The 12,642-nt window shown below is 51.5% G+C and overlaps 3 protein-coding genes across 3 annotated transcripts; 2 read left to right on the forward strand and 1 right to left on the reverse strand.

Moving 5' to 3' along the window:
- Positions 1-1,088: 1,088 nt before the first annotated feature.
- E0L32_010911 (uncharacterized protein) lies at positions 1,089-5,145 on the forward strand (the record flags this gene model as incomplete). Its single annotated transcript, XM_031133581.1, has 8 exons — positions 1,089-1,337; positions 1,410-1,572; positions 1,638-1,972; positions 2,028-2,348; positions 2,851-3,006; positions 3,071-3,227; positions 3,287-4,062; positions 4,126-5,145. The coding sequence occupies 8 exons, from the start codon at positions 1,089-1,091 to the stop codon at positions 5,143-5,145; spliced, it is 3,177 nt and encodes a 1,058-aa protein (XP_030988919.1).
- Positions 5,146-5,254: 109 nt separating this feature from the next.
- On the reverse strand, positions 5,255-7,275 carry E0L32_010912 (uncharacterized protein; the record flags this gene model as incomplete). Its single annotated transcript, XM_031133582.1, has 4 exons — positions 5,255-5,841; positions 5,910-6,526; positions 6,584-6,825; positions 6,886-7,275. 4 exons carry the CDS (start codon positions 7,273-7,275, stop codon positions 5,255-5,257), a joined length of 1,836 nt encoding a protein of 611 aa, XP_030988920.1.
- Positions 7,276-7,944: 669 nt separating this feature from the next.
- On the forward strand, positions 7,945-9,086 carry E0L32_010913 (uncharacterized protein; the record flags this gene model as incomplete). The annotated part of the gene is made up of 4 exons (XM_031133583.1): positions 7,945-8,326; positions 8,394-8,566; positions 8,623-8,857; positions 8,908-9,086. The coding sequence occupies 4 exons, from the start codon at positions 7,945-7,947 to the stop codon at positions 9,084-9,086; spliced, it is 969 nt and encodes a 322-aa protein (XP_030988921.1).
- Positions 9,087-12,642: the final 3,556 nt, after the last annotated feature.

Genomic DNA, 12,642 nt, shown 5'->3' on the forward strand with positions numbered 1-12,642 from the left:
ATGCGGAGAAGTGATGGGGCGACGATACCAGCCAATAAGATCTTGGTTGGAAGCCGGCAATCCTTCGGTATTCCGAACTTGGCGAAGCGCACCCCATTGACATCGTATCCATCCCGAGTACTGTGTAAATTCGATGTTGATGGATGAACTTGAACTTGCGAAATATTCAGTCGATGAATTAAGGTGATCGAAACGCTTGTATACCAGACTCTTGTTGCCCTCGAGCCAACCAGTCATCAGCCCAGCATGGTCTTCAGTCCTCCTGCGTGGGTACCGCAGCTTCCACTTGGTGCGCACTACCACTTCATTGGATGCCATCACTACGGGCTGACCAAATTGTGCATGCATTACAGAACCGCCGGATTCGATTCCAGTCTCTACGTTTATGCGACAGGAGTCTTATGGCCGATGCCCTGTCACAGAAAGCCGCAATCCATTTACATGCGGCCTCACAGGGAAGTCATACAGCGCCCCTGAGTTCTTCAGGAGATCGGAAGATCTGTCAAAGTCATTTTCAAAACGGTTGGGCTGGCTACCAAATGAGGGCACTCCCTGGGACAAGGTCCTTGCTATCTTTTCACTCAACTCTGTGAGTTGTTGCACTGGGTAGAAATGGTCACTATGTCACGCTAACAGGGCTTGACAGATTGACTACATCACCGCTGCATACGGAGTCCACCACTTGTCAGGAATAGTCACCACCGTGAATGCTGTATCCTCGGTGGCAGAGTTGGAACACCAGCTTCGATCTTCTGGAGCGACTTCTCTGATAACTTGCACGCCACTACTTGAAACCGCTTTGCAAGCGGCTCGAGCGATAGGCATACCCAAGAGTCGGATTTTTCTATTTCAAATCCCCGGAGCAAGAGCATGCGGTGATTCGGAGCTATTGACTATCGACTCCTTGATCGCGGAGGGGGCAGTGCTGGCTAGCCTAGAAACGCTGAGGTGGTCGAAGGGGCAAGGAGCACGACAACCGGCCTTTCTATGCTACTCGAGCGGTACATCCGGCCTCCCGGTATGAAGTCGAGTACCATCACCAATGTCTCTAAGACTAACCATTCCTTTCGAAATCATAGAAAGCCGTCATGATATCGCATCAGAACATCATTGCCAACATCATCCAACAATCCACTTACGAATCGGTCGGCCGGGCCAAGAAGGGTGTCAAAACACAGCCAGTTCTTGGCGTTCTTCCTTTCAGCCACATCTACGCCCTGATAGTGGCAGCGCACACAGCAACGTGGCGCGGTGATGAGGTGATCGTCCTCCCAAAGTACGAATTTGAACCGTTCCTCGCAGCGGTCCAACGATTTCAAATTCAATTGCTCATTGTAGTACGTTTCGCTTTCCATCTTGGAAAACCGCGGAGATATGAATGCGGCTGATTTTATTGCCCATCCTGTTAGGTTCCCCCTATGATCATTCAAATGATCAGAGGGAGTGATATTTGTAACAAGTATGATCTAAGCAGTGTTCGATTCGTGTTTAGCGGGGCCGCACCTCTTGGAGAAGACACGATGGAGAAGCTTGAGCAGCTTATTCCAACGTGCACAGTAGGCCAGGCTTATGGTATATCCCCTTCAGAACAGAATACTTTCTCAGCCGCCTATGGGTGAGTGCTAATTCTCTAGTAGGCATGACGGAAACTTCAGTGGTGGTGTCAGCCCCGAGTGAGCACGAGGTTGTGAAGCGAACTGTTGGATCTCTGCTCCCCGGATGCCGTGCCAAAATCATGGGCTTTGATGGGACTGAAATCAAAGAATACGACAAACCTGGAGAGCTATTTGTGCAGGCACCCTCGGTGGTATTGGGCTATCTGAACAACGAGAAGGCGACCAGTGAGACTTTTGTTCATCACGATGACGGCCGCTGGATCAGAACTGGAGACGAAGCGTTGATGACAGTGGCCCCTTCTGGGAATGACCACCTGGTTATCGTCGACAGGATCAAAGAACTGATCAAAGTCAAGGTGGGTTTAGCGATAATCAACTTGCGACGCTCATGCTGACCTACCGAATCCTCAGGGCCATCAAGTAGCTCCTGCCGAGCTTGAAGCCCACCTCCTGACTCATGCTGCCGTGGCAGACTGTGCAGTCATCCAAGTTCCAGACGAGAGCGCAGGCGAGGTGCCAAAAGCCTTCGTTGTCAAGGGACCCGGCTTTTTGAGCAAGGCGGACGAGGAAGTCACCCAGATCATCATGAAACATGTTGCTGACCACAAAGCGCATTACAAGTGGCTCAAGGGCGGTGTTGAATTCATGGACACCATCCCCAAGAGCCCTAGCGGCAAGATCCTACGAAGACTTCTGCGGGACCAAGAGCGAGAGACGCGAAGACGGCAGTCGGTGCGCTTGTGAGAGGTGTTTGTATAAAGCCGCGTTAGATTGACCCTCAAGCTCATAGTTGACATAGACAGCGTAGACTGTTTCAATTTCATGTAAGAATCATACACTGTCATCTCCACTGATCGCATCTGCCATGCGCGCTAGAAGCAAGCAGAAGCAATGCCGATGGGTCCTTTCATTGTGTCTTCTAGTTACGCTAGCCAAGGGCCTAGAACTCCCCCTCATTCCTCTGGACAGCCAAAGGCCCTCTCTCTCTCTCGCAGGGTAGCCGGAGTACTGTACACTACCGACGCATCATCTCCGAGGTCCCCACCTCCCTCTCCTCACACGCCCACCTTTCCCCACTGCATCTTCTCCGCCTTTTCTTGGTCAGGTTTGTGTGAAATAATATGAACTCGGTTTACCCTTCTCTTCCGGCAAGCATTCATGGCAGAGAACAGGCCCCCACTCTGGATGCACTGCCGACACATGGTCAGTTACCGAACTCACATTTCGACACAAGGGGCCCAGCATCACAGACTCAGCTCAGTTGCTGGCCGCAAGGATGACGGAGATGGTCGGCAGTTGGCTCCACTTTACTCCCCGGCAGCCAAAGCGGAAGCGGGCTGACGTGGTCTGCTTCTACTGCCACTCCAAGAAGATCAAGTGCGATCTGGATGTAAGTGACGCCCTTCCGATCGGCCTGATGCGTGCCGTTCTCGCGACTCAACCGTGTCTCGTAGATCCGGAGGAACGAAGGACATGCAAAATGTTCCAATTGCGAAGAGCCCGGCCGGGAGTGCCGCCTCCGTCCGTCCAGAAGAGGCGTGAGACGCCAGGCAGCGCAGCGTCGTGATGGCGCTGCGGGGACATCCGCACAGTCGCCTTCATCGGCTCCAGGTTCGTCAAAACCGATGAGCTTTTGCATTGTCAGTCCTGGGTGCTGACAGATCACCTAGACCCCGACGCCCTGTTGCCAAACGACATCCCAGACTTCTCCATCAGCGACGACACGACTTTGTCCACAGCCGTCGTAGCGCACGCAGTCGAGGGCGATGCCTCGCAGGGGATTGACGTGATTCACTTTGGCCCCGCGCAGGACAGTCCGGCGGATTCCCGTACCTCTCGGAGGCCCCAAGCTAGCACTTCCCCTGGGAAGGGTGCAGGCCGTAGCCACTCTGGCGATCTTGACACGGGCTTTCTTCAGGTTTACGGACCTGAAAATCAATTTTTTGCGGAGCAGCAGGAACTCGAGGCCAATCTGGAGCCTAAGGGTAGCATTCTCGACCCGATCCAACAAGAATTGCAGCAGAGTTTTGCAGAGACGTATTGGGAATACTGCTACGCCTGGTGCCCAGTGCTCGACCGACGCACACTCGATGAAGAGATGTCGACCTCTCCGCTTCTTGCCAACGCTGTGGCCCTTGCTGCCAGTCATATTCAGCCTCCGCTAGTGCCGCACGAGGGCTCACCAAACTATTACCGTAAGGCCAAGGCTATATTCTACAATGATCAGGAGCCAGACAACCTCACTGCTCTCAAGGCGTTGAGTCTGTTTTACTGGTGGGCCCCACAGCCTCCGACGACGGCTCATCGCAACTCGTCCTGGTGGTGGACGTCGACAATCATCAGGACAGCACAGCAGATGAACATCCATCGCGAACCCCCACAAGGTCACCCTTCCAGAGAGCGACTGGATCTGAGTTTGCGCCGAAGAATATGGTGGACGGTCTTTGTAAGACTGCCTCGCTGTGTGCATAGAGGAATACGACCGCTGACTGTAGTGCTTTTGAGACAGGCCCGCGAGAGGTTGACGGCCTTGTGCCAAAGCAAACCTTGTATCATCGACCCCGACGACTGTAGCATCCAGGAGGCCCAGCTATCTGACTTTCCTCCCGACCCTGTATTCCAAAAGAAAGGTCAGATCTTCATATACTGGACCCGATTATGTGCCATAATTGGTCGCATCGCGAAGCACCTCTCTCGCGCAGCAGCCGGATCAGGGGCTGCCTTCCCGTCGCATCTTCGGCAGGAACTCGCCGACTGGGTCCATTCCCTACCCGCTCATCTACAGTTGCCCATCGGCTCTTCACGAACAGAAGCTTTTGACCGAGATGTCCATCAACTGTACCTCCCGTACCTCACCACGGTCATCATCCTACATTTAGAGAGATCAGCCTACGATCTACCACAGGTGCTTCCACCTGCCATTCTAGCAGCTTCTTGCATCGCAAGAATTCTGCGCGACATACTATCACGTGGCAATGCGAGGTACCTCATGGCCATTACCTGTTGGTATTCGGGAACTGCATTCATTGCCTTGCTCCAGGCATGCCGAATAAGCCGATTGGCAAAGGAGGCCAACGATGGCATGGACGTGTTGGAGCAGACAATGAAACAGTTACAAAAACAATGGGGTTCCGCCGATGTGATTGCAAGGGGCTTCCAGAGACTGAGGAGAACCCAAGCAAGCTCGGTAGCCGCTTTTGGAGCGGGGGATATCTCTTCGTCTGCACAGACAACCAAGCCATCTAACCCTTCAATCACCGTTGGTGCCGGGCTTGCACTGAGTGAGACAGTCGACCAAATGCCGCATATAGTTGACGACTTTGATTGGACACGCCTCTTTCCGTTTGTAACACCTTCAACTAATGGCTTGGCCGAGACGCTGCTCAACGACTACGCTCAAGGGACAATCCCGTCGCCAAACTTCATGTTCTTCCACAATAATATCCTGAACCAGTATCAGGACCTGCTGGAACCATTCACAGATTACTCACTTGACTTTTCGGAGCTTGCATTTCAAGCCGGTTTATAGTTTAAAGGCCCTACAGCAATTGAAATTGATCCAAGTGATTCCAAATCTCTATTCAAAAAGATCTATGTCCGAACGAGTAACTCAAAAGTGCTGTAACTAATGACAATGATCACGCCTGAGCCGTGTCGTCGAGCGTCTCAGCTATCTCGACATACCAGGACAGATCACTCTTCTCGTCCATCTCGAATGCCGTGAAACCATTGCCCATGAACCTGAAGGGATTCGCAGTGTTGTAAACGATCTCAAAGTCTTCGCCACGGATGTCACTGAGCATGCGGTTAAAGAGGTGCGCGCTCCCGCCAAACAGAGCGGTAACCCGTCCATCAACCCGGTTCCGCTTGTACCAGCTCTTGCAGCCTCCACTCCACACGAGTGTCTTGTGAACCTGGTCGCTGTACTTGATGAAAGCATCCACTACCGAGGCCTTAGGTATGACGTGCTTGATGTCCTCAGTCGCCAGTTTCTTGATCCATTTGACAAAGTAATCCCCTGTCCAGTTCAAGGACTCCACAAGGGAGCCGTGGCCACCAAGACAGTTGGGCCCCATCATCATGAAGTAGTTGGGGATATCTGGAACCGCGACTGAGAGGTAGGACTCGGGGTCATCGGCCCATTTCTGAGACAGGTCTACGCCATTCAGTCCCACAATTGGGTAGCGCGGACGGTGAGAGACGTCAAATCCGGTGGCACAGACAACTAGCCTAGGTTAACTTTCGACTCCAGCATATTCGCTTCCATTGAGATAAGGGCATGGGTGTACTTACTGACGTCACATTCATACGCCTTCCCATCTGCAGTGTGCACAGCGTTTGCCGTCACCTTTGTGATGGGACTATTGGTGAGATGGCAGTTCGGCTTCAAGAAGGATTCTAGGTAGCCAGGGCCCGGTGTAATCCGACGGCATCCAAGCTCCCATTTCGGGATGAGCTTTTCACAGAGCTCGGGGTCATGGTTGAGCTTCTCCGCCATTTGCTCAGCCGCCAACCTAACCCCTTCCTTGTTGTTTTCGCCCTTCATGAAGATGTAAAACGACTTGTTGGTCCGAGAAATGATGCCTTTGCGATGCTCAAGATGATACTTCGGGTCGTGAAAACGCTTCTTCTCCTCTTCTGTATATGCTGGGTTGGGATCTGGGTCATCCCGTCCAAGGTGTTTGCTTGGGGGTGCCCTATAGTAAACCCAGGCAGGACCACGTATGAAGTTCTGCACATCCGTGCCGGGTAGATTGGCCATCTGCGGGACGATCTGGATTCCAGACGACCCATTGCCAATCACCGCAATCCGCTTGTGGGAATAGTCGTAATCGTGATCCCAGCTCGCAGAGTGCGTGATGTGGCCTTTGAAGTCTCGAAGGCCCGGAATGTTAGGCCACGACTCATGGCTATTCCGGTTAGCAATGCTATCAAGGCAAGGATAGCGCATGGCGTAGAATACTTACACCAAAACTCCTTGTGCAGAAATTAGGACGTGACAAAACTCGTCACGCTGCTTCCCCTCGTGCTCAACTGTTACCTTCCATTGCCCGAGGTCCTCTTGCCAATGAGCGCCGATGACCTTGGTATTGAGCTGAAGATCTCTGTCCAAGCTCCACTTTTTGACGGTGTGCTTCATGTATGCGAGAATATCAGGCCCGCTGGCATAGAATCTCTCCCAGTCGGGATTGGGGTCAAATGGAAAAGCCTACATGCCATATGTCAGTCACCATGCAGAAAGGTGGGCCGCGAGGAACCTGGTACTGACATAGATGTGCGCGGGGACGTCGCATTGCACGCCCGGGTAGTGGTTGGCAAGCCATGTCCCGCCGACATCAGCCCTGGCCTCAAAGATAGTGTGCTCGACAATCTCCCGCATTTCAGGGAACCGATGCTGAAACTTGTGGGCCATGAGGAGGCCTGAAAAGCCCGCGCCGATGGTGAACACCTTGACCTTGCGAGGCGTGTACGCAAATTGGCTGCTCAGTTTGAAGGGATCCGTGACAACGCCATTCGTATTGTCGACGCTCATGGCGGCCTCTCTCAGCGCATTGTGGGCGTGAGGAACCTCTGGTAACTCGGGTGCGGGCACTCGGGTCAGGTCGACAGCATCACACTTGCTGACCCTGGTGACAGGTTCTTCAACGAATACCGTCATGTTTGCCGGCGTCAGGTAAGAGACTTGAGTCTGATTGGGTTTTTCTTTGGCTGCAGTGATGCGCTTGCCAATGATGAACCGGATGCCTTGAAATTTATCAATCCGCACAGTCGTCTAGATCGCTGAGACAATAGTGTCGATGGTCTGGGCGAAGACCGTGATACTATAACGTGACGAATTCACGGCAGGTCCATACAGAGCCACATAAATCCCGATTGGACCAGACTAGGAGGCACGTCAGGAGATGCCATGCCGAACTTCGGTAAGCTTTGTTCTCTCGAGTGCTGTTTGCCTGATGCCACATGACTGTTGCGTTGTTGCTAAGAAAGCTGCCCGGTTACCAATCTCGGCTATCCGCTTTGGGTTCGCCGCAAGGTTGCCGAAGCTTGGTGCGGATCCGGCATGTGGGACCGCGGACGTGGAGATTTGCGGAGGTCATCACCCCGCGATTACTGTGCGGGGAGACCACTGCACTGGAGAACCATTGCCGAATCGTGGGTGATACCGGCCAGCTGCAGAAGGATTCATTCATGAATGTTCCCGTAGTATACAGTTGATTTTCCAGCAACAAGTCTATTTCATACTCTCCTCCATAATCTTTTTGTCGCCGGCGCCAAATTTGACGTAGACAGATATCCAGTCAGCTTGCTGTGACACGGCCGAAACACAATGTCTCTCCCTCGATACTGTTACAACGGTCCCATTGACCACACCATTCCGCCACAAAGGGAGAATGTTCGTGGGAAATCCGTCATCATCACGGGCGGGGCCAACGGAATGGGTGAGGCTTGTGTCCGGGACTTTGTTGCCGCTGGAGCATTTGTCACGTTTGCCGATGTCAACGTGGAGCGGGGCAGGACCGTCGAGAGGGAGCTGAACGGCGAGACTGGCAACAATTGTGTCTTCGTCAAGTGTGACATCCGAGACTGGGACGAGCAGCGTGCAATGTTCGAGACTGCTAAGGCAAGAAGCCCGCATAATAGCGTCGACATTGTCATCGCCAACGCTGGCATCAGCCGGAGCTCGGGAGACAGCTTGTGGAATCTTGATGGTATGATGTGGTCCAGTTCTTGCTCCCGATGAATACCAGCCAAGTCTGCTACTAACCCAACAACCAGACCCCAATGGAGAGCCTACAAAGCCGGATCTCAACATTGTTCGAGTCAACTTGGATGGAACGCTCTACACGTGGAAGCTCGCTGTGCACTACTTTAGAAAGCAGCCTGACACACAGGACCGAGACCGATGCTTCATCATCACAGGGTCAATGGTAGCTTGGATTGACTCTCCAGTAAGTAGTTCAGTCCTGCAGTTGACATCTTCACAATTCTGATAGGTCACGTGTAGGGGAATTGGGAGTATACTGCCACCAAGTACGGCCTCCGCGGTTTCATGAGAACTGTTCGCCGCTCGAGCCATGAGCAAGGCGTCCGCATCAACTATGTGGCGCCATGCTGGATCAAGAGTGCCATTCGTACCGCCGAGTATGAGAAATGGCTTCTTGATAGGGGCATCGAGTTTGGCGAGCAGGTCGATGTAGCGGCTTGCATGATGAAGATTAGTTGCGACAGGTCTATCAATGGTAAGGCCCGTGTTAGAAATTAAGAGTTATGCAGAAGCTAAGTATCACAGGACGATCTCTGATGATCACGCCGAGATCCGTGGCGAGAGAAGGGTTCATGGACATTGATAGGGAGGATTACAAAGATGTAAAGGAGGATGAATACCTGAAGAAGGTCCAGGCATCTCAGCTTATCATCATCGAGGACAAGTGGCTTGACGACTACAAAGTCCGAGTCTACAAAGAGTAGAGGCTATCCTAAACTGGACCCCCTATGGTCCCTCTGGAATTACCGTCGCTGTCTCCATGCCAGCGAAGCCACTGCATGGTATGATTACTAGTAAAATGCATAGCGGTAGTGTTGAGTATGAAAGGACACCGTCTTGCCAGGGCAATTAGTACAGGCCAGAGTTATCAATAATCAAAAGGCATCAAAGGCTCGAAGGAATTGTTGGAACTTCGATAAAGTAGTTGAGACTCTCTGAATTGAAAATCACTGAAAACTTTGGTTCACGGCTTGATCCAGGACAACTTTTGGAACGAGAAATCCCGGCCCGGGCATGTCCGGTAGCTTGCCTCAAATTAAAGTGCCAGATCACCGGAGTCCATAAAAGAGAATAATGTGTTCCAGGCTTCTAAATCCTCGTCAGGATCTAATCCGAGGCCTTCTTATGTGAAAAGACCTGGTCAGTCTAAGTCACAGATGCAGCGATAGCAACAGAGCAAAAAGGTAACACTCGAGTCTAGGCTGGAATGGCTGGAACGAACACATGCCATGGCGTACCCCACGGGAATCAAGATGCCGCAGACGATCATGTTAACAGAGCACTTACGTTAGCGATGAAGTTCTCATATCCTGAGAAAGACGGGGTGGTTGATCTGACTTTTTGATAGATGCAATTCTTCGGCGGACTTGCTCTGCTCGCCGCTGCCTGTTGCACACCTTGCGAAGTCGAACATCTCTCTGATAGAGGAGTAGGGGAGCTCGTAATCTGTAATGAATTCGAGGTTGGATAAGTATCCTAGAGCAATATCTGATGGATAATGAGCGTCTCTGAGTAGAATAATGAAGGAAGAAGATACTCGGGTGCGAGGGACGAACCTAAAAGAACAAGGTCGGACTGCGACGGGCCGGGATCCCGAAGAATATGCAATAAGAGGTCATTGAAGCCGTATGCGGGGGTATATAATCCTATCCTTTATCGATATTAGTACGACCATAGCGGGCAATGTGGCAACAACGCCAGAAGTAACAGAGATTAAGATTCCCTTACAGGGCTGGGGTCGACACATTAACGTGAACTTGTCTCGTTGCCAGAAGGGAGTTTCGCGAGACTTGAGCGACTATGCCGCACGATGCCTCACTTTGGGCCCAGGTCGTTGTATCTTTTAGAAGTGTACGGACGCAGGACCATGGATGAACTAGAGGCATGTTGATATCAATCGCAAGCGCATAGTAGTGGGCCTGGAGGGACTGGAGTTGGGGTAATGTCAAGATCGAAGGTACGAATTCAGCGTCGAGGGGCGCTTCAAGGTCAAAGATACGTTGAGTGGAAAGCTTCAGCTGATTGAGCTCATGATTGACACCACAAACTGTTTCGATTAGCTGAGAAGGACTCTGTCGCAAGGCTGTAGCACTAGCTAGACCGGTCTTTGCTTTGGAGCAGAGACGCATCAAATTGATGAGTACTTGGCAACAGGTGGTGTCTCGCGGCTTCCCCGTTGGACTCATCGCTGGTATTTGTGCAATGATCTCTTCGTCATCCATTCATCCATAGCCTGGCGCATGGTCAACCTCACGAAGTGCCAAGAGTCGAGGAGAAGTCACGGCCCAAACGTACTGATGGCCGACCAGACCGAGTGCAGATATGCTTCTGCAGGCAGTATATCGACCAGAACATCCAGTTTCTGTAGGCTACGTCTCTCGGTGATAAATTGCATGAGCGGGCCGGTTGTCTATGTAAGCCTTTGGAGCAGGCAAGACGCATTGCTTCCGAACATAGCATGTACTGCAGTGCAGTGACATCTTGCCTATTCCCTCGCTAAAATATGTCTAGCATAGCTGTTAAGGCACTGTCTATGCCGTGATTGGGGGCAGTTGCATCTAACCATGAGAATAAGAACCTTTACGGCCCTCATAGAGGCACATTTAAATATGAGCTGGGTGTGAACGGTGAGTGCATTCTCAAAAAAACCACCGGCCATTCGAGAGGCGTCACGAAAGCTATTCGTTTTTGAAAGCACTATACGACAGCCATAAGCCCAGACAGCATTTCGTAACGCGTAGAATGGTTTGTTGTCCGAACTTGCACCACTAAAGTGGGCGCGCAACTTGGATTCAAAATGCCTTTCTACAATTCCGAAGGCTTGGGTGGGGGAGTGATCGAAGAAAGCTATAGCATTGAGACAGATCAGCATATGTCTGTGACATACTAGCTTGAATAATGATTCTACCTTTGGTATATTGCCATGCATTATCTGGCAAGGGATCTGCTGCTGAATCGTTGGAATTGGTCCGCTCGTCTTGAGAGATCGTGCCACGGCTGATACGCGCCTCAAAGCCGTCTCTCTGAATCCAGAAGACTCGACTCGGCTGACAGCCCAGTCTATCCCGGGCTGAGAACAAAAGGATAAAAACAAGGGAGGCTTATTAATCATTAGTCGCATATCGAGTCGTGTTGTAAGGTTCTGCGTCACCATAATATTCTAGACTCGGCTGTAACACGTATTAGTTGGAAGCACTATGTTTGAAAGAATGGTGCTTCTCACATTCTTTGTTGTGTACGCACTGGTGTCCTCTTGTTCTGGGTCATGTGTGTCGACCACTGTTGGTGATTCAATGCATTCCACGCTGCCTTGCGGCACAAGTGGTTTCGGATGCTCGGTGATGAAATACAGTGTTTGCAATGATTCAGGGACCGCCGAACTTTCTTAATATCCACTACATTCTCGAACCTATTGTACATCAGTTCTGAAGCCCTTGGACCTTCTCGATGAACGAAATCGAGGGGCAGACGCTGGAGGCACGTTGTTACAGAGCGGTTGGACCGACTGTTTGTCTTGAATCTCCATCACGAGCATTGGGTTCATGACGAGGATGTGAAGAGGCGCAGCTTTTACTTCGTTGCGACACTCTCCACAACGACGAACGAAAAGGGAACTGCTTTTGTCTAGATTTGGCCCAGCGTCATGAGCAAAGATGGTGATGATACTGTGGCAGATGGCTTGTGCAGATGTGTGACAGAAGGGGTGCTCCATGTAACAGGACCCGAACATGACCAGACTCGATGTATTTACGGACAATGCGAGAGTCGATGTCCCACCTGCCGCATATATCCTTCTCTTCACCGCGGAGAGCGATGGTGTTGCCGGAAGCTCGAGCTGACCGTAACAGGAGAGACACTTGTGTGAGATCGCAAGATAGTGACCATGAATGTGTGTCCAAATTCATCCAAATTATGTTTCCTCAGATACATCAGGCTAGACTGGTGTAATAATGTCAAGACTACACCGCAGCAACTTTTAGCCCCGTCAAGAAGTGTCGCGGCCAGGTTGAAAGGATGGATCGAATCGAACTCTCCAAGCCACATTCTGCAAGATTTTCTAGCAAGAGATTGCAAGGCGTCAACATTGCATGACATGATGGCAAATCTCAAAGCGTCAATTACCAGTGCAATGGGGTTGCTGTTGATAGATTCCACGACGATGTCGTAGCCATTGGCACCGTCTGTGGATCCATCGAGGTGAAGTCCTGGTTGCTAAGAGCGGTCTGTAACAAGCTGGACAGCGACATCTGAGAGCTTTGC

Source organism: Thyridium curvatum (assembly GCF_004353045.1).
Source record: "Thyridium curvatum strain D216 chromosome Unknown NODE_93_length_152514_cov_68.488027, whole genome shotgun sequence".
In the NCBI taxonomy this organism is placed as follows: Eukaryota; Fungi; Ascomycota; class Sordariomycetes; order Thyridiales; family Thyridiaceae; genus Thyridium; species Thyridium curvatum.